At 39.1% G+C, this 21,514-nt stretch overlaps 1 protein-coding gene across 2 annotated transcripts; it reads left to right on the forward strand.

Annotated features, from left to right (window-relative positions):
• The first annotated feature begins 1,689 nt into the window (after nucleotides 1-1,689).
• On the forward strand, nucleotides 1,690-20,559 carry tasor2 (transcription activation suppressor family member 2). 2 transcript variants are annotated; one of them, XM_035665214.1, is made up of 22 exons: nucleotides 1,690-2,244; nucleotides 2,560-2,708; nucleotides 3,052-3,147; nucleotides 3,241-3,313; nucleotides 4,670-4,761; nucleotides 4,863-5,000; nucleotides 5,298-5,431; nucleotides 5,567-5,583; nucleotides 5,766-5,865; nucleotides 5,970-6,064; nucleotides 6,185-6,291; nucleotides 6,892-6,964; nucleotides 7,060-7,131; nucleotides 7,294-9,405; nucleotides 9,826-10,558; nucleotides 10,756-11,212; nucleotides 12,069-16,952; nucleotides 18,471-18,593; nucleotides 18,673-18,826; nucleotides 18,927-19,032; nucleotides 19,475-19,656; nucleotides 19,782-20,559. In XM_035665214.1, the coding sequence occupies exons 1-22, from the start codon at nucleotides 2,211-2,213 to the stop codon at nucleotides 19,877-19,879; spliced, it is 10,029 nt and encodes a 3,342-aa protein (XP_035521107.1). In that variant the 5' UTR covers nucleotides 1,690-2,210; the 3' UTR covers nucleotides 19,880-20,559. The 2 variants fall into 2 exon arrangements, with proteins under 2 accessions (XP_035521107.1, XP_035521108.1); XM_035665215.1 differs by having other exon boundaries at nucleotides 1,691-2,244; nucleotides 10,258-10,558.
• The last annotated feature ends 955 nt before the right edge of the window (nucleotides 20,560-21,514 follow it).

The following is a 21,514-nucleotide window of genomic DNA, read 5'->3' on the forward strand; positions in this document are numbered from 1 at the left end:
TTATATATGCTTGTTTCTGCTATGAAACGTCGCTATGATGGTGTGGGTCACGTCTCCCACGTTCAGGCGCACCCCCAACGGTGAGCCAGCGTCTTACAGCCTTCTTTCACTCGTCTATATTCATACTGTCCAATGGTGTTTACTCGCCTATAGACCAATAGGCAATCGCCAGTGGGTAGCGGGAGTAGGAAGGAGGTGGGAGAAGTTACGTCACAGCACACCATTGAAATGCCAAGAGGGAAAAGACTTTTGTCTTAGGATTTAATGCTTGTGGGGGCGGCACCTGAACGGGCACCAGAACCCAGGGCAAGAGGGCAATGGAAGACAGAGGCCAGGGAACAGGACAGGGAATACAATACCAATACCGAGGTGATAAACAGACAAAACTCGTCCTCTCGGTAGTCAGAAGCTCTTGTGCTAGCAGTGTTACACCAACACGCCGCTGTTGCACCGGGCTCCTGGTCTGGGCAGAGTCAGCTAGCTAACTGCACTGCTAACTGAGCTAAAAGTTAGTGATTACTTTAGCGACAAGTAAAGACAACAGCTAAAACTTGAAGAGTATTCCTGCGCAGAGTGGTTGATCAAAAGAACCATTTTTAGTGGGTGTGTCATTCGTAACATGAGGCTTACTGGATTTAAATCTAATTCTTGATAATAAAAAAAAACTAATTTAACTTTGAAACTACTTTCAATCGGAAATCCTGAATATGTAGCAATGTTTCTCAAGTGGGGGTTTGCTTACCCCTAGGGGTACTTTGGAGTACTGCGAGGGGTGTGCGTGATCATTACAAAAAATATCAGTCATGCATTAATACTTAAAATGATTATATGTTAAATAAAAAATCTAAAGTTTGATAAACCACAACTTATATTCAATATTTCTATTTTCAATGCCATAAACTGTCAAATGAAGTAAAACCTCACAAAACACCAGCCCATGTTTCTCAGTAAGTAAGACACACGACTCAGCCACAATAAACATTTCATATCACTCACAAATATAAGTGTCAAGTCAACATAAACAATTGTTTAAAGAACCGGTGTGTAGGATTTAGTGACATCTAGTGGTAACCCTGTAGATTACAACTAACTGAACGCCACTCGCATCTGTATCTGACAGTATCTGGGGAATGAAAACATGTAAGAGAAACTTTGAATCTCACGAAAAGGCCCTGTCTACAGCCACTGATGGGTTTGTCCCTTCTGGGCTACTGTAGAAACATGGCTGCTCAACATGGTGGCAACCCACTGCCTATGTAGATTAAATAAATTAATTATAAAGGCAACAAAAAAATGACTATTATTATTATATATATTATATTTAATTAAGATTTAAAGGATCATTAACCTCACACCAGGTTAATAATCACTTTGTATGATTACTAATAACTACCTTAAAACACATTACCAGCAACAACTGAATCTTTAAGCTTTAACCTTAGGTTTTGTTGCTGCCTCACTGTGACAATAAAAGTTCTTCAGTTCATTCATGTGGGTATAATATAGTAAATATGTGGTAGCACTGCTCCTAACTTCCCTTCCCCTCACAAGCCTCCAGTTACACTCAAACTACACCACTACTCCTCTGAATAGTATCAATCCACATTATACACCCCTCCGAGAGGCTGCATCGTGGACAACAAGAAGGGTTTATAAAACACAGCGTTGGTTTTATTTTTATTTTATTTTATTTTGCCCGGTTGCTTACAGTTAGCAATCATTAATATTTCACTGGAAGCAGGAAATAGAAGTGAACCGCAGGCGCAAACAAGCCTCTGAGCTCGACTGCCTCACCACCGCCACAGTTTGGTGTAGACTTTCAAAATGGATGCTTTCCCCTCGATAGGTTTCTGTTTCTTTTTCACACCGGACTGTACATGCGTGGGTCAACGCGGCGTGGAGGACTGACTACATATCATAATTAAACGAATGTATCACCCTTGAAACGATAAAAGTGGATCCCGGTGGATGTTTTTTTTGAGGGGGGGTTTGTTTCCTACGCGTTTGCTACCAGCCAGTTATTTTTTAACTTCCTGGTTGTCGCATGAATATGTCTGTTGAAACTGCGGCGAAAGCTCAAGTTACTTGTAAATGCTCGTCGGACACGGGATACATGAGACTTTATAATTCAGTTGTGATGTTTAAAACCAGAGACGGCTGTTTTCAACGAAGGGCAAAAGGAGAACGACAGATTTCGTAAGAGTCCAGCAATGGAAAGTGCAAATGGTGGTGTCTCGAGTAAAGGTGATTATCTCTCTTTCTCCCCCACCACCACCAACACATCCTGCTTGTCTCATGTAACTTTCGCTTTTAAGATTTAAACCAGAAAGCGTGGCTTTATCGCCCACCATAGTTCAAGTATTAAGACTGTAGTGGTCTGAACCGAGCTGCTGCTTGTGTGGTTGGACTGGAAAGGACGCGTGGATTAGGTGTCGTCTCTCAGTACAGAGGGGGAATAACTCGGAAAACTTTTTTTTTCTAAAGACGCAGTTTGTAATGTGATTTCGCCAGATTTTCTGCTGTGTTGTGCTCATGTTTGTGTTTTTGTCCACTTTTTAGGTGTTTTAGCACAAGTGTCAGCCAGTTCTGAGGACTTTAAAAACAATGTGTTGGCTCCACTGAAAAGTGCGTATTTGTACGAGGAGTCCAAGCAGTCCTTCAGATATAAATCCGCTGTCCTAATAAAGAACCCGGCGCTGGAAAAAAAGGTCAGTCTAAATCATATTTGGGCCCACCATTTAGATGTCATTAAGGCCACATTTTAATGGTTAAACTCAAGTTAGTTCACATTTAATCAATAACAGCACATAGGATGATATCATTAGAAATATTTTGTGCTCCCTTTCTTTTGAATGCTGTTATATTTTTAATCTTTAGCAGTGAATACGCACAGATTTATTTTTATATCTTTAATATTAATACCTGGGCAGAGAATAAAGCCTGTAAGTAGGAACTGCCCTTTAATGTCGTGAGAGGAACCTCAAAACCTGAAATCAAAATGACATTTTACAGCTTTCAGACCGATTTCTTCTTTTTCATTTTGTACGTCAGTATGATGCTTTCCGAGCCAAAAGAAGAGAAGAAGGATATTCAGAGGAGGATCTGAAGGAATCGTATGGGTTTTTGCTGTTTGATGATGTCAACAAGGTGAAGGCTTAAAACACAGGCACACCTAATAAAATACATGTTCGAACAAATCTTAAGATTTTGCTGATATCGATATTTGATATGTGTTTAAAGGCTAATGCACTTGGAGAAACCGGTGTGCTGGCTGGAAACAGCACGTGCACAACTCTGGGAGATCCCTCGAAAGGTAAATTATGATGATTTATGATTAACCCCCCCCTTCCCCCATACTGCTACTATGCCAACCAGTAGTTAGATCACGGTGACATTTTAGTAGTTCTGCCATGAACAAACAAGAGGTCATATTTCTGTGCAAAAAAACACCCAGTTAAGATTTTTGTTGCTGTAACATATGACTTAGATTTACTTACTGGTTACTTGATTTAAAACAAAATTAGCAAAGAATTACATAAAGCCTTTTCTCATTAATTCAAAGTATTTTGTTCCAAGTTATTACCTTGATGGTCATATCCGGGAAACACTGTCCATGCAGCCAGTCTGTCCAAAATATATGTAGTGCAGATTAAGTGAAGGAATAGTGCGACTGAGTGTCTGGTGCTTCCCTGCCTTTTGAAAGTGAAAGCAGGCTGAATATATCAATCTAACAAATGAAAGTGGAAGAATGTCTGTTGTGAAACAGAAACTGTAAGTAAAATGATTTAGACAATAAGTCCAGCACTTATTGGCTGTTTCACTGTCCACTGTAATGCTCAGTGTTTCTCATTTATCTGTTTCTTTAGAACAGTAGTATGAAACACTGAGGTAGCACATGAAAACAAGAGCTCCACTGTCACATGTAATTGAATGTAGCACTGTTGCAGGGGGAATAACCTGTGTCTGTCTTCACATCTGTGCTTGTTTTGATCTGTTTCCGTTCTTGTGCAATTGCAGAGGCTCTGTAACAGATTTCCAGAAATGCCTTCTCATAACAGAAACATTTATTATAACCACTACTACGATGGCAGTTCTTTATGGCTTACATAGACGTTCTTAAAAGCTATACTGTATTTTATACATGCATACATATACATATACGTATATATTACTTTGAGAGAACACTGCTCGTGAGGGAGTATAAAAGACACACCAAACCTGCCAAACCAGTTATTGGCTCTTTGTTTGGCCTCCTACATTCAGATTCCCAACTTTTTGTTTTCAATGCCTGAGAGAGCTTACCTGAATGTAACTCATTGTCCTATGCTCATCATATTTCAGTGCTTTTTTTATGATCTACAGCTTTGCGGATCTTGCTGTTTTTTTTTTGTTTTTTTTATTGCTTGTTGGTGTTTCAAGTACACGTTTAGCTGCAGTGGGTGAGGTCATTCAGATAGTCATTAAACGTGTGGTGTGTCCTTGACACATTCATCTGTTAAGGTGTGGCCTTGCTGCTTTAGGTGTGTCAGTTGTCTTTCAAAAGACGTATCAAAGTTATGAGGTAAACATTGTAGGTTTTTTATGATGACGTCAAGTCTTAATAAATGACCCTCCCTGTATTTATTTTGAACTGACCACGCACAAAGTGAACTTTTCTGTGTTTACTCAGGTGTTTACATATCCATGTACTCCGACTGTTTGGATCAAAATCGCTGGTATCATGGAAAATCTGGATACATTGCCATCATCAGGCTGACAAAGGTACTGACAAAAGTAGAGAAATATTTGTCTGGATCATTGTGTGTTCATTCAAAGAAAATCATCTGTAAACAAAATCATTTGTCCTTTGTTGTTGCCAACAGGGAAGAGTTAAAAGGGTTTTAGAGAACTACACACAGAATTTCACTGCGCCCACTGAGGGGTTTGACTGTCATGTGTCAGAACAGTTGCCTTCAGTATCCTCTAAAACCAGCTCCTTTCTTGCCTTTGAGAGAACCCAGGTAAGAAGAGGCATGTTACAGCACAGTTTTCCCACTCTCTACCCCACTTATATATAGAGCTACCAATGCACAGAAAATGTAGGTGCAAGTAAGTTACACTATTAACACATAGCACGCTATACTGATTTCACTGAAAGGTTACACATATCACTTGTTGTAATGCCCAGATTTTGTGGTGGGTCTGTGTCTTTTATCTGTCTCTGTGTAGATGCATCCTTTTGAGCAGAATACTGTCAATGCTTGAATACATGTTAAGAAAGAAAAAAATGGCAAATGCCTATTGTTTTGATCCTGCAGTATTACATGTATGAGCTGCCAGATGATGGAAGCAATGAGACTGCTCTATCTCCCAGTGGTGCCTGTCCTTTTGCCATTGTGCCATTTTCATACACGGATACCAAAGCAACATTTGTAGCACCACAGGAGAAAAGGTATGGTGTCATCACTACTGCCACCCAGGCCCTGCCCTGATTGGTATATGATGTATTTGAAATAAAACTATTTTAAAATGAAAATATTAAAGTCATATTGAATAACACGTAATGTTCCCTGATTTCTCTTTTTAGTGAGGAGAAAAAACTAGGTAAGTAACATGTAATTAATAGTACGAGACAAATACACGGCATTATACTAATAAAGGAGTCATTGACCTATATTTAAATGATTTATTAGCAAGAATCATATTTAATGTACTGAAAATTTACTGTTATGAATATGCCCCTCATTTTTAAGAATAATTGTTTTATTGTATTACTTTTTTCCCAGTTTGTCATTACTTTCCGTGGAGTGGTCAACTTCAAATAGGCACGCATAGCTATGATGTTGGACTGAGGTCTACTGCAGGGGCTTTGATCCCTGCAGAATTGTAAGTTAAATGTATACAATGAAATATATACTATATTCTAAAATGACTGTTAATTTTGATTATATAACCTATTTTCTGTGCTTTGTCTTATTTTAACATTTAAGGCCACCAGTGGTTAAAGTTGACAGAGCCATTTCCATGTTAGATCTGAGACAGCTGTTGCCCAGGACGGTCTTTGAAACCTGCCTCTCTGGTGAAGGTGTGCTGTTAGAAAATGTTACAAAAAACTGCTTTATTATGCAGGAGTTACATTTAATCACAATTCCTGGATTTATTGAACCTATCATTGATGAATTGGGCTTTTTTTTCTGTCTTTCAGTCTTTCTGGATGGTTTACACTGCAGTCTGTATGAGATGGTTTCTTCTGAGGCGGAAGAAACCAGCTCACTCTCTCTGCTTCTGTGGGAGATCAAGGAGAAAGATGTTGTGAGTTTTGGGTTATTATCAACTTTTCAAGGGCTTTGTCATTTACTTCTTTTAAATGTCAAAAATGACCACACCCATCACAATTAATCAGAGCCCAAAGTGGTGGTTTATTCATTGTCAGTCAGAAACATTTGGTCAATTGATCAGCTAATAGTTTCAGCATTGGAAATTTCCTATGCATTACAACATTTCTTCCTTTGTATATCTCTTTACAATGCACGATAATAGTGTTTCCCCTAGAATGTTTTTCAGCAGTGGTGCTGTTGTGTGTGCCAAATGTCCATAAGCATGTGAGCAACTTCACTGATTCCTTTGAGCTTGGAAGGGGAAGGTGAAGCGAGGGAGTTGCAATCTGCAATTACACTGCAAGATGCCACTAAATCCTACACACTGGAACTTTTAAGGACCTTTGAAAAATGAGGAGAGGGAGCTAGCCAACCATAGGGTGATATTGTGTGAAAATCATGTGCAGCCTACTGATACAAAAAATCTGCAGCAGCTGTGCATGTAGGGGAAACTACTAAAAATTGTAATGTGTTGTTGAACTTGCTGTCCAATGTCCGAAATCCATACCTGACAAACTTGCTAATTTGTGTACAGGCTCTCATTGTTCCGCTGAATGATGGTGGTTTTCTTATCCTATTGCACTCCTCCCATTTCCTCACATATGATGGTAAGATAAGAAAACTATGTTGTCAGTCAACAAAATCTTTGTTAAAAACTGTAATTCAGCTTCATATGAGCCATATATCTTTGTGATTTTTCCAGATTCTGGGTCCAGTGCAGCTGAGGTCCTGCAAGGCATGTTTGTGTTTCCAGAATCACGAGTTATATATAGAGGTGATTACATTATTTTCATTTGACACGTTTCTCCCATTACTTAAATAAAATGACATTGGCTCTGCTCAGGGGCACTAATAGTTTGTGCTTGTTTAGCGTTAATGACATTTTATGAATACAAAGCAGAGTATTAAACAAATACTATTTCTCGATTTATCACAGGCACAAAAGGTGGACAGAGAAAGCCTGCCTTGTCATCGGAAATCCTGCGGGTTTTGCCAGTACTAAGTTATGCAGAGGGCGAAGTTGAGAAAACACCCATTGACCCAAGTGAAGAACTGTGTGAGGCATTTGCACAGCATATGCAGAGTTACGCAGCACTGATAAATCCTGGGTTGGCATTAAGTCCCTCTAGGGACATCAGCATCTTTCCAGACCAGTATGATGTACCAGATGCCCACAAGCACCTTTACTCATCTCCAGAGTGGAATAACAGGGCATGGCAGAGCTTTAGGTCATACCTGAGCAAACCAGACTCTTTTCAACTGCCAGTGTCCAAGGCTTCAGAAATCCTGGCAGCTGGACAGCAGGAGCGAATAGAAGACCTTGATGATGATGTCTACTTTTGTCTGTCATCTCCTGAGGAGGTGCCAGCCAATCATGTTAGCATGGGTTCAGAAGACCAGTTGACAGACCAGAAATATGGTGTAAATGTTGAGACATCTGTGGACAGTTCTATAACAAGTGCTGAAGCACAAGTGGACTTAACAGCTGTTTCTCAAAATGCTGTACCAGATGATCTGCAAGCTGGCAATGCCACCAAAGACACTGGAAAGTCTGACCTGCCAGTGCTGATCAAAGCTGATGATATGGGGACAAAAAATTCCCTGACTCCCTCTACATCAGATGACCTCCCTGCAGAGCTAATTGTCAGCATCACTTCAGCAGAGCGAACTCTCACTGCTAAGAGTGTGATCAGTACTGAGTCTGCTGATGAGACTGTTAAAACCAAAGAGGTTTTTGATTGTTCTGAGGTCACCAATCTCACCAAAACAAATGGTAGGAAACTACACAAGGAACATTCCAAAGGTCAGAACCATGTATCTAAAGCTTGCGATGAGACTCCCAGTTTAACAACAAGGCTAATAACAGTTAATATGCAAGTAGAAGATGACAACTTGAAGAGTCAGAAGGAAGACCAGGCCAAGGTATCATCAGGCCACCCACAGTTGAGTAATCCTTCAAATATTGACTGGAGGAAAGTGCGAAGGCGAAAGCGCATATTTGGAAAACTGTCAGCAAAAAATAAAAAAGTGAAATCTGCTATTATTGCAGCAGTAGCAGAGAAGAAAAAATCAGACCCCGGACAGCAGAGCTTTAAAAGCACTATTGTAATGGAACTTGATCCTTGTCCTCTGAGAAAGAAAACTGAGCGCTGGGACTTAAAGCCAGTTATCAGCACATGTGGAAGAATCTTGGTACCTCATGGATATGTAGATATTGGTGATCAGATTAAAACTTTGAAAGATAAGAGTCAATCTACAAAAGATAAACAGTGCCCTGAAAAAATGTTGGTTGATGACCCTGTGAATGCTGAGGACCGAGTCAAAGCGGAGAAAGAGTCTAGCACTGCTCTGGAGACAGCAGTGGACAAAACAGAGGCCACAACATCCAAGGGTGAAGGGAACCATCCTCAAAACGTTGATGTCAGTAACGTTAGTCCTGAACACAGCATTTTGAGACAGTCGGAAGATGGTAGTGGTTCGTTAACTTTGAATTCGGAGAGTAGTGAGCATTATTCAAAGAATGATGGCATAAACACTCCTTTCAAAACAGTTCAAGAAAAACACACTGATACCCCTTCCTCTGGAAAGTGTGCAGCAAAGGGTGAATTTCTGTTGAGTAAACTAAAATCAGTTCTTCTCAGGGGAAAGAGAAAAACAAGTATCATTGTGTCAGAGGAAACAACTGCAGATACTGCCCAAGACACTCAGCCTTGTCTCAAGAAGGGCAAAGTTGACTCAGACTCTGGGACGCTGAAGAGTAATGAAGCAATTAACCCCAGCGTCCAGGAAGTTTCAAAGACTGTTTCAGTTGACCCTCTTTTTGCATTTGCTCTAGGCCTGACTCCTAGGGAGACAGCAGATACGATTCAGAAATCTCAGGGCCAGGATACTCAACAAAGGAAAGACTCATCAGAGACACAAGAACAAACCATTTTAGATAAACAACCTCAAATCATACAAAGGCCTCTATCAATTTTCCCAAGAAGGAGTAGGATTAAAACACTCAAAAAGCATCAAGGCGTATCTGCAGAACATGTTCGAAAGAAATGTAAGTCATATTTAAAAAATCTGAGATTTGGAATGCTTGTTTTTTGTATAAATTTTATATAATCTCTTCACTATTGTGCATGATTGTATTGTGGATGGCATTGAAACCGACTAACCCTTTTCTTGGCTCTGTCACTTCTGCAACTGCCCTCAGCATGCTATCACTGCACTTTGCTAAGTATTTGCAAGTTCTTAGTTTGCTTTTGCTCTTCTCTTGCTTGCGTTTTTGCCAGTCCTATGCATCTGAACAAAACTTGAAATTATTGGAATTATTAATAAACCAATCCTTTTGAAACACATAGTTTCTATGTTGGTGACAAGTTCCTAATAGCAATACATTGGTACATTTCAAATGCTTTCAATGTGCAACTTTCTATTTTCATGCAGTTTCTCTTTTTTCTCCTCTGTTTTGTCTTCACAGGGTGGTTGCATTTTCAAACCCCAGCTTGTTTTGCCAGTGAAAAACTCAAATACAAAGAGTGTACTAGGGATAATTCTGTCAGGAAGACTGTTAAGGAAAAAAGTAGCAGTGCTTGCTCATCTACAGATGCTTTGAACTTACTTGCTGACTTGGCACTCAGTGCCAGTAATGACCAGGTTCCACCACAACCAGAGCCAGCACTTGAGAGAGAACCTGAGACAAGTTTGAAGAAGTGTGACCTTACGCTTACCAGTGCTGAAAAAGAGTCAGTTCTTCATGCTCTGCTTAGACAGCCTGCTGCTAGACCCATTCAGCCTCATGAGTCTCCTTCACCAAGCCATCTTGTGGGAGGCAGTGAATTGGTTGGTTTGGTATCTAAAGAACATGCTTACTCATTGCCCCCGTCTTCCTCTCTACTGTTGGGTTTGTCAGGTACACCCTTCCAGGTATCCCCTTTAAGTGGTTCTACCAGGCTGCTGCACCATCACCAGACAATGTATGGAGATGGAATTAAAACACTACATCCCTGTGTCGATCAGGAAGACGGAAGTGAACACAACAGGCTCAAAAAACACATGGTGCGCCTAAGAAAATTCAGGCACTCACGTACCTTTGTTAACAAGGATGGATCTATCCAAGTCACAAGGCAATGGAAAGAAAACTATGACTTCAATCTAGACAGCAAGTTTACTTGTGACTCAAAGGATAAAGCTATCATCCGAGCCTTACATGGGTATGTACATTGTGTTACGTATTTATACAAGGAACCTCAACATAAAAGTAAAAATGTATCTTTTCACATAATGTCAGTGCTGTACTTGTTTGTATCTAGTGGTGGGCAATATGCAGTAAGTTGACTTTTAGTTCAGATAATATGAACATTAAATATTTAACTGAAAGAGCTCACGTTTTACTTTACCCCTTCTATAGCCCATGGGATTACACCGTTCAAGATACCAATGAAGAGGTGCGGCTCATTGTCCACATGTGGATAGGTCTTTTCTACAGCCGGTCAACAGCCAGGTTCTTTCATGTTGACTCAAACTCTTCAGAAGAAAGTGATTCTTTGGAAAAGTCACATGGAATGATGTCAGCCCCAGCTCAGACTGAGTTCAAAGCTGATCCATTTGCTCCTTTCCAGAATGTGACAGATACTACAGACACTTTGATTTCAAAAGCTCTGGACCTCAGCAAAAAAAAATACTCTGTCTTGGACCAAGGATCTGTGATTTTGGACTTGTCACTGAGAAACTCCAATGCAGAGATCGTCACTTCAGATCCACAAGTCAACAAAAAAAAGACTTTTGTGTCTGAACAGAAAGAAGCTGGTGACACATTGAACTCACTCAAGTCATCCATGGACCCACAGAACGCAAGCACATTTCAGGTTTGGGTCTAATGTTATTGTTACGCTGTTTTTGTCATGATTTTCTGATAGTCTTTGGAATATAGGATAATTTAGGGACAAGGTTTGTGAACTTGTGATGAAATAATAGGCATAAAATCATTGGCAAAATTAAGGTACTACTTATTAAGAAGTATTGAAGAAAATAGGGTTAGTTGGAAGTGACATTTCTGACAATCTACCAGTTTTCACCACCATCTAATACCAGGAATCTGAAATGCTATTTGGCACATAGGCACAAAAAAAACATGGGGAACCTTAAGTTTGCAACATGCAGTCACATTTATGTTACCCTTCTATTGTCCAGGGGAAACACCAAACACGTTAGTATACAACTAGTACTTGGGAGTATCCTCACACCCACAAGGCGAGTACCCTGGATGACTACAGAAAAGGAGTCCAGCTTCTAGCCAGGGGCACAGATGTGATCCCAACTACATATAATTTGTACTGACGTGTAATGCACTTCAACCAGATGGACTGCACATACTGCTGCTGATGTACTGTATGATGGCTGCAGGGACTGAGAGGAAATGCCTTCATACATCCTATTTATTGTATTAGGGCAAATAGTTGCATGTCAGGCAGCAACTATTTGGACTTATACTCCTGTTAATGTTGACACACATTTCTAGTTAGTATTGAACTTAATATAAAACATCTGTAGTTACCTTTAATTGTGATTTATAGCATTCATTGAATTGTTGGTGCATCAATAGCAAAAGTAACCTTGAAGAATCATGGCAAAAGATAAATTGCCAGAGAAAAACAAAAGTCACAGGTTTTAATTTAATTTATTATGTATTTCTTATATTGTGTTTTATCTTTCTTTTTTCAGTGCTACAGAAAGAGTGAACATGCCACTGAGAGTATCAATGAGATGAATAATGTCAGAAGCACCACTGCAAATAAGAGGACTTGTACCCTTTTGCAAAAAGTTGGCCGCCTGGAGCACACTTATGTACCACCATTTAAAGGTGGTGGGGTATTTATTTCTGTTCAGGAAGATATGGAAAATGTATCAGGTCAGCCAGGAAACCATCAGACTGCTTCAGGAATTGGCCATGTGTTAGATGGATGCAACAATGAGAAAACTGATATGAAAGATGGCATTGAAAATTCACAAGCTAAAGAGATGATTTTAGTGCAAAAACAGGGATGGGATTCTTTAAAACCTGTGACGGACAAAGACTCCAACAAAAAAGCAGGTGATGTGGTTCATGTAACTGAGCCTGATGAAATTGTATCTAAAGATGGGGAAAACAGGGAAGTGAAAGAGAAGCCATACCGAGAAGGCACTATGAAACTTTCTCAAAAAATTATTCATATAGGTGATGAGTCAACGAACAAAGAACCAGTTTTGGTCTGCAATGGAAATATTTTGGAGAATGAGATGCAGTCATCTAGGGAGGAACCTAAATCAGTCTCACCAGACATGACTGAAAATGTTAATGAAGATGTGGATTGCTTTACAGTACATAAAGGTAAAGTGATAGAAGATGATCACTTTGGAAGAGAAGATGGACTTGATAGGAAAGATTGTTGCATTTCAGATGTAGAAGCTCACAGTGATTTGAATAATCAACCATTACCTATGAGTGATGGCCCAGACTCTGTTAAAGAGGATTGCATCACAGAGTGTAGTCGCAAAGCACCATTGGATGAGCATCCTTCTAAAGTAGACAACAAAGAAGATGCCCCCCATGATTTGCAGTTGAGAACACAGTGTGCAAACGGCAGTACATTGACAGAAGAAAATGTCATTTCAGAAAAAGCTCCACCAGGAATGGAGCCTATTCATAATGAACCTGCAGTTGAGGAAAATCCAGAAAATGGTATTTGTTTGGCAGATTTGAATATTCAGCCATTACCTATGAGTGATTGCCAAGACTCAGCAAAGGAGGATTGCGTCACAGAGTGTAATCTCAAAGCACCATTGGATAAGCAACCTGCTCAAGCAGACAACAAAGAAGATACCCCCCATGATTTACAGTTGAGAACACAGTGTGCAAATGGAAGTGAATTGACAGAAGAAAATGCCATTTCTGAAAACGCTCCATCAGGAATGAAGCCTGTTCATAATGAACCTACAGTTGAGGAAAATCCAGAAAATGGTATTTGTTTGGCAGATTTGAACGATCACCAATTACCAATGATGAGTGATGGCCCAGACACAGTAAAGGATTGCATCACAGAGTGTAATCGCAAAGCACCATTGGATAAACAACTACCTAAAGAAGACAACAAAGAAGATGCCCGCTATGATTTGCAGTTGAGAATACAGTGTGCCGATGGCAGTGTATTGACAGAAGAAAATGCAATTTCAGAAAAAGCTCCAACAGGAATGGAGCCTATTCATAATAAGCCTGCAAGTGAGGAAAATCCAGAAAATGGTATTTGTTTGGCAGATTTAAACAATCAACCATTACCTATGATGTGTGATGGCCCAGACTCTGTAAAGGATTGCGTCACAGAGTGTAATCTCAAAGCACCATTGGATAAGCAACCTTCTCAAGCAGACAACAAAGAAGATTCCCCCCATGATTTGCAGTTGAGAACACAGTGTGCAAATGGCAGTGAATTGACAGAAGAAAATACCATTTCAGAAAACGCTCCATCAGCAATAGAGCCTGTTCATAATAAGCCTGCAGTTGAGGAAAATCAAGAAAATGGAATTAGTTTGGCAGATTTGAATGATCAACCATTACCTATGATTTGTGATGGCCCAGATTCCGTAAAGAAGGACTACATTACAGAGTGTAATCGCCAAGCACCATTGAATGAGCAACCACCTAAAACAGACAACAAAGAAGATGCCTACTATGATTTGCAGTTGAGAACACAGTGTGCAAATGGCAGTGCATTGACAGAAGAAAATGCCATTTCAGAAAACACTCCATCAGAAATGGAGCCTGTTCATAATAAGCCTGCAGTTGAGGAAAATCCAGAAAATGGTATTTGTTTGGCAGACTTGAATGATCAACCAATACCTATGATGTGTGATAGCCCAGACTCAGTAAAGAAGGATTGCATCACAGAGTGTAATCACCAAGAACCATTGGATGAGCAACCACCTCAAGCAGACAATGAAGAACACGCCTGCCATGATGTAGAGTTGAGAAAGCTGTGTGGAAATGGCAGTGCATTGACAGATGAACATACTATTTCCGAAAAAACGCCTCACACTCAATCAGAAATTTATAATGAAACTGTAGCTGATGAAAATTCAGAAAACGGTATTTTTTTGGCAGATAAGGCACATTATCAGAAGGCAGCATTACCCACGTCTGATGAGAGAACCTGTTCATTAGATGGGTCTTCTGCTGATGGGTCTATTCCTCAGATAAATGACAGTGCTGAAACAGGAAGCCCAAACAAAGTAATGGCAAACTTTAGCCTATGTAGTGCTGATCATGAAGATCGTGATGCTAAATCAGTTGAGGAAGAGTCTCATTTACCTGAGTGTAAGGGTGTAACAAAATATGAAGCTGAAGTGGCTTTGCCTAAAGAAATGGCTCTCAAAAGTGATACAATAAACAAAGGATTGGAAAAGATCCATAGTCGGGTTGTAATTCCATTTATTGGAATAGACACTTGTGGAGAAGATGCAGTACAACCACATGACTCACACTCAGAATGCATGGTTGAAGAATTTCAAGGCCAAAAAGGAATACCATTTATCAGTGACACTACTTACCCTGAAACTGTGCTACCCACAGAGATATGCAGTACATCTCAACTGTACAGTAAAAATTCAGAACTGTTTGATGGCAAAATATCACTAAAACTTCTTGATGTAAGTGAAACCAACCAGCCAGAGGTCTCGGGAAGTGAGTCTGATGACCGGTGCCCTACCCCAACTATGGATGAGAAGCCATATCAGTATGTAGCTTGTTCTGGCCATAGTAGTAGTTCTGTCTTTAGTGGTAGTAAAACTGGCAAAAACATGACTCAGAAATGTCTTGGCAGAAGCTCAGCATTTTTGAAGGATAAGATGCCTCTCGAGCAAAAGTACAAGTCTACAGTTAACAGTGATCCCAACCTTCATTATGGTCTTCACCCTGATCTTGAACTAAGAACTCTAAGAGTTCTACAAAGTATAGACAAGTTCCTGTTCAAATCAAGCCACACTGACAATGCCAGCCAGATTAAAACTGGTGATGTGAGACACTCTCTTGATCAAATCCCTAACACCAGCAGCAAGTATATCCCCACTTGCCTAACCCCGAGCCACATCTTTGCTGACTTTAAGGGCAAGAAAATAAGCAATACAAAGTCAGTGGTCGTGTCAGCCTGTACCTCACAAGAACTGCAAACAGAATCATCTAGACTCAAACGTAAACTGGATGAAGAAACCTCTGTAGGGCAAGACATTTGTCATCCACAAAGATCTTTTTCCTCTATTGACTGTTTGCAAGCCATCAAACCAAATGTTGACCAAGAAAGGCATAAAACAACTTTACAGACCAACTTAAGTCATGAACCACGTTCATACAGTCAGCGTCCTGTCATGGCTGTGAAACCATCTAAGAGCGATGAAGTTCAAGGAGATTGCATCTCGAAAGACAGAGAAAGTGAAAACTCTGTCATGTCAATTTTTTCTAAAGATAAACCGACTAAAAGCCCCGTAGTCCCCTACACCACACCAGCTCCCGTGCTCTTGAAGAAAAAGACAGAAAGTCTTGAGGGAAATTCTGAAGGACTTGATGACAGCCAGCAAGAGGCCAGTGAGCTGTCTAACTCAGACCTATCTAAATTTGGTGTTCAAGATCCTTCATACAAAGGAAGGGACATTCCCTCATCATTTCTCCCCATGCAGTCTTTTGAATATGCAAAAACGTCCTCTAAACTTGTTGTTCAAAACCAAATTTTCTTGACAAAGAGTTTTGATGGGAAAGTTGGGCAAATGGCTAAAGAGAGCATTGAGATGGATCAGAATAACTGCCCAGGCACATCAACTTCAGTTGTGGATTACAAAGATGATAGCACAATAGACGACAGTCTCTTCCTGGGACCTGAAAGCTCACTCACATGTACAGTCTATAACACTGGCCAGGGTAGATGTTATTCTTTTCTGGAGCAGCTTTCTCAGAGGTGCCTACAAGATGACCTCACTCAGGCATCAATGGAACAGGAGTGCCTTATCTTCTCACAACAAATGGAGCAGCTTTTGAAAAGGAGTAAGAGGGGACCCGTCCACCAACTGGATGAACATGACAAATTGAATTTGTCTTGCTCTAGTCCTGTGACTGTGCACTTTTCCAGTCTAGAAGAGCAGGAAGATTCAGTTGATCACTTGGATGCACCGTCACTTGTAGGACAGAAAATTAAGGTAGACATGTCTGACAGGAAAGATCTGGCAGATACCGCAGATGAAGGAAATGCTTTGCATCCTCAAAACTTATCCGAAGGAACAGGCAACCAAATGGAAAATGCTGGAGTTTCTGGTCTGACTGCAGAATATGCCAGACAGTACACAGCAATGATGAATGATGTTTGTGCTGTGAAAAAGGTCCCATCTAGACCTAAGCACTTTAGAATGGATCGAAGGTACTCAAAGACTGAACAAAGCAACCATTTTGACTTCTGTGGTCAAATGAAGAGAGAGATGGATGAAAGTTTTCGCAATAGTCTGAATTCTGTCGTGAAGAAATCCTGTAAAACAAAGTACAGATTCTACATATTGGTGACGTCAGATGATGCCTTCTTTGAGGAAACCAAGGTAAGATACGTTTTTTAAGAAACTTCCAATAAAATATTTTTATTAGCTATGTACTATTCACAGTTCCTAAAATGGGCCAGTACTCACCAGTACTGAGTACCAGCACTTCTGATTTTTGTTCATGAGTACCCTTACTTCTTATTGTGTATTGCCACCTCCTGGTGGGTCTAGGTACGCACTCTTAATTGCACAGGCGGGGTTTAGCAGAATACGTGTGGGTTTTTCAAATTGTGAATGTACCAGATTATCCAACTTGGAATCCTTCAAAAAATTTACTTTCTGCTGAGTGTCAATGGTAGCTTGGATGTTTAAGTGTATCGTATGAATCCAAATCTTGGACATCCATAGGTGGCACTGCTGTCTATCATTTGAGTATCAGATCTTAAATTTTGAATTTCAGTCAGGTGATCAATTATCAAGCATTCAGAAGGCAGATGAGACCAAAATCAATTAGAATTATATCCTAAAAATCTACAAATGATGAGCCTGACCATTAAAAACTAAACTCTTATTAATGACAGCCAGTGCTCTTCAGTGAAACATATTAGTGTACAAAAGTGTTCATGGAAGCTTTGTGACCTTTGAGGGTTAGGGTTGTGTTGAATTAGGGTACTGACACCTTTTTGGTCCAGTTCAGGCACTGATTATTTATACCACTGGTTCTCAAACTATGGTTGTACTCAAGCTCCCACTAGTGGTACACAGAGGAAAAAGTATATTTTTGAAAAAATGTAATTCAGTAATCTAGAAACACAATACTAATACTACCAAAATACTAAACAAATTTGAATTAAAATACTATGAAATCACTTAAATATAATTGAAAATATTTTTTGCATTTCCTGTGATTTTTTTGTTTTGATATCAGCCCACTACGTAGTCACGTTCATTAATGTAGCGGGTGCATACATCCATGATTAGTTACGAGCTAAACTGTGATCCACCATGTAGAACAATGAATTTCACTGCTGTCTATCTGTATGATCAGTATGTTCCCACTGTAATATTTTCATCAGCCAGCTGTAATAAATCAAACAACATGTAAATGTACCTGCAAATATTACTAATATCTGTTTTGATGCTGGTTTGATCCTTACTATTCAATAATATGTAAGCTGTAGCGCAAGTTTGCTTACTTTGCCTCTTATTCCCCTGCCGGGGCTCAGCCTGCCAGGCATCTGCTGTTAATCACATATAGATATCAACGTGTCAAGTTGAACTTTTGGCAGTAAATTAAAAAAAAAACACTGACATTATTTTGGACTGCAAAACAGGATAACAAAATGCTCTAATGCATGCACCTGCTTTCTTCTTTTGTGCATAAACACAAAAGCAGTAGCCATAGTTAGGTTAACATATCACTTGAAGATCATATTAAAGTCCTGCTGAATTCAGGGGTATCATATATGATAGCAAGTCAAGACAAGGGACTTATTTTTTAATGTCAAAGCAGTGTGAGACCTGCTAAATGGAAATGGCTTTTAAAGTTTGGGTAATTTCTCCTTGATTTCTCTAAAGGCACAGTTAGAGGCAGAGGGCCATACTGCTGTACAACCATCTGACTTCTTCCTTGGTGATGATAGCTCTTCATCTCTACTTATAATCCTCAAGAATGAAGACATTGCAGAGCACATTTGTGAGGTAATTGATCAGCCTTTGAAAAAACGACAGGACTTTTGCAATAGATAATCACAAATTAATGACTGTTCTCTGATCTCAGGTCCCCCATTTGCTCGAGCTGAAGAAGTCACCAAGTGTGCAGTTTGCTGGAATTGATGAACCAGATGATGTTGTGAATCTCACCCACCAGGAGCTCTTTATGAGGGGTGGTTTTATAATGTTCGACAGAGCAGCGCTGGAGTCCCTCAGCCTATGTATGTGCACTTTTAACTAAATACCCACTTTTTGTTACTTGATTGTTTTGCAGCTTATAATTGTTTAACTCACAATGCCAACTTTGAATGAATTTTCAAGGCAACATGAAAAAAATGGCAGAAATCTTGCAAGACCTAAGCCGAACAGGGAAGTGGAAGTGGATGTTGCACTACAGAGACAGCCGTCGGCTGAAAGAAAATGCAAGGTAAGGGTCAACTTTGGGGGAAAAAAAACATTCTCACTTCCCTCTAAGGCAGATAACAGGTGTTCTAAACAATACAGAACAGGTAACAAAACAAACATAGCAAAACAAATTTGGGCATACAGAGGGAACTAATACAAGTGAAATAAGACAAATCAGTGAATGTAGAGAAAAAGGGTATAATGTTACTATGTTACGCCCACAACTTACTGCTCCTTTAAATGAAGAGAAGTAGATGCTTAATTTGACACTTCTATTGGTGATTATCATTCATGAGTCCACTGCATCTCTAACTGACCTCCTGGCATCATCCACCATGTTTTTTTAAAATATATTGTATATTTGCCATAATTTAAATAAGACTGTTGCTGAGTGTGCACTTTATAAAAGCCTCTCTGTTAAGATTTTGCCTATCTGAACATTATGTTTCTCCACCCATATCCAGGTTGAGTGCAGAGGCAAAAGAGAAGAAGCACTTCATAAACTGGTGTCAAGAAGTTGGAATATTGGAGGCCTTACCTTACCATGAGTGTGACCTCATGTCAAGAGATCAGCCGGACTATCTCACATGTTTGGTCCGTTTGCAGGTCCAGAATATATCTGCCCGCTACCCTATTTTTATAACCGGTGAGACACTAAAGCACAAATACATTAATTTTACTTTTGCACATGCGGTTGTGCTATTGTGGGTTAATCTGTAAAGGTTGTACTTATTGTACAGTGAAAAATTAATGTTTTTCTTATTCTTACAGATACTACAACAGACATTGCCTTTGGAACGAATGGAATTTTAACTATGAATTTCAACTCTTTCCTGACGTGTTCTCCAAGCGAAACATTTACAGCCTGACCTGAAAACGTCAGATGGACAAAGTTGTGCTGATTCAAGTACACAGCAAACAGAAACTGGATGTGAGGAGAAACCTGTAATTCACCAGGAATGGTGATTTCAAAAATACTACATTTGATTATTTTCTTTGGGACATCACTTTAGCTTCTTCTCAAGCAATAATTATTGATTTATGTTGTAAATTTGTAAACTAAGTTATCATTCAGTTAATAGTGTATTTAGGCAAGTCTATTGTATATACTGTATGCATTTTGCATCGTATTATAGTTTTATTGTAAATTGTATTGTAAACTTGTTCAAATGTGTATCATATGTGTATATTTGGCCTTTTTCATTACAATCCTGACTTTATATATTTGCAGTACAATCGTTATTAGTGTTTTATTGATTCTTTGTTTGTGGTCACAAAAGACAGTTCAAAGATTTTCTTTTTTTCTTTAGTACATATTGATTTTAGTAGTTTGCCCAAGCCTTGCAACAAAGCTAAATTAGGTTGTTTTCAAGCCGTGTGTATTTTACTTATTGATATATACTAATGTACACTGTTACTGACAGTGATTCTTAACTCTTGAGTGTTAAGTTGTAAGAGCACAACAATTTAACATTATCACTAAGTGCTAAATATGTATATTTTTCATGACTGTATGACAAAATGACTGAGAATAAAGCAGTTTATTTTATTGTTTTGCTTTAAAAAAAACCCATCCATACTGGTTGAAAAAGCTGCACTGTTACTGTTTCTACTCACTACATTATGTTATTTCACACATCCTTCGAGGCCTGGGACATCGTTTAAGATAAAAGAATGACCTGGTCTGCTCTTTAAATCAAACTGTTTCAAATAGCATTCTTTATTAAACTGAAGAAAAAAGACTTGTAGATTTTATTTCTGGCAAGGAAAATCAAGGTCAACTTTAAATCCATCATCTTAAACTACTCTATACATAATGGTATTTCCTGTTATGGATTTGCAACAGCACTGTATTCCAGAAATTAAAACTAAGAGTGAATGAATGAAAACAATGTGAAATCTGCACAACAGTAGTTTTCTGTAAATCCAGTTAAATGTTAATGTTAAAGCTGTGTGTGTGTGTGTGTGTGTGTGTGTGTAAAATGATGCATGAAATGTAAAAGTTAAGAACTTCCCTTAACCAGGAGAGGGCCTCACTGAGAACAACAACCTAAGGGATGAGCTGGATAAAACAGGTTACAAAACATTAAAAGGTCAGACTCACAATGAATTATCTTTTGAAGAGCAGATGTGATCAGAAAGATAATATAACATGTATACAATAACAGTAAATATACTGTGACCTAACATATATATGAAAACATATACAGGTTATGAAAGGATTTTAACCCTAACAAAACATTTATTACAGAAAATATAAAATAATAATGAATACAAATCTTCCAGTAATGTTTTACACACTTTACATGATGTTTGTTGACTTTGTTACATAATTTTGTGCAGCTCTACTGACTTCTATAATGAACCTTATAGTTGAGACCTGGAGACTTTGCTGAAGGTTTATTGATATTATTTTACACTGCTTGGTAATCTGCGACCATGATGAGACACTAAATTAGATCAACTGACATTTTTAGCAACCCGGCAAATGAATTGCCTTTCCA

The sequence above is a fragment of the Morone saxatilis genome, unplaced genomic scaffold (genome assembly GCF_004916995.1).
Source record: "Morone saxatilis isolate NCDOM2014 unplaced genomic scaffold, NCSU_SB_2.0 Contig2, whole genome shotgun sequence".
Taxonomy (NCBI): domain Eukaryota; kingdom Metazoa; phylum Chordata; class Actinopteri; family Moronidae; genus Morone; species Morone saxatilis.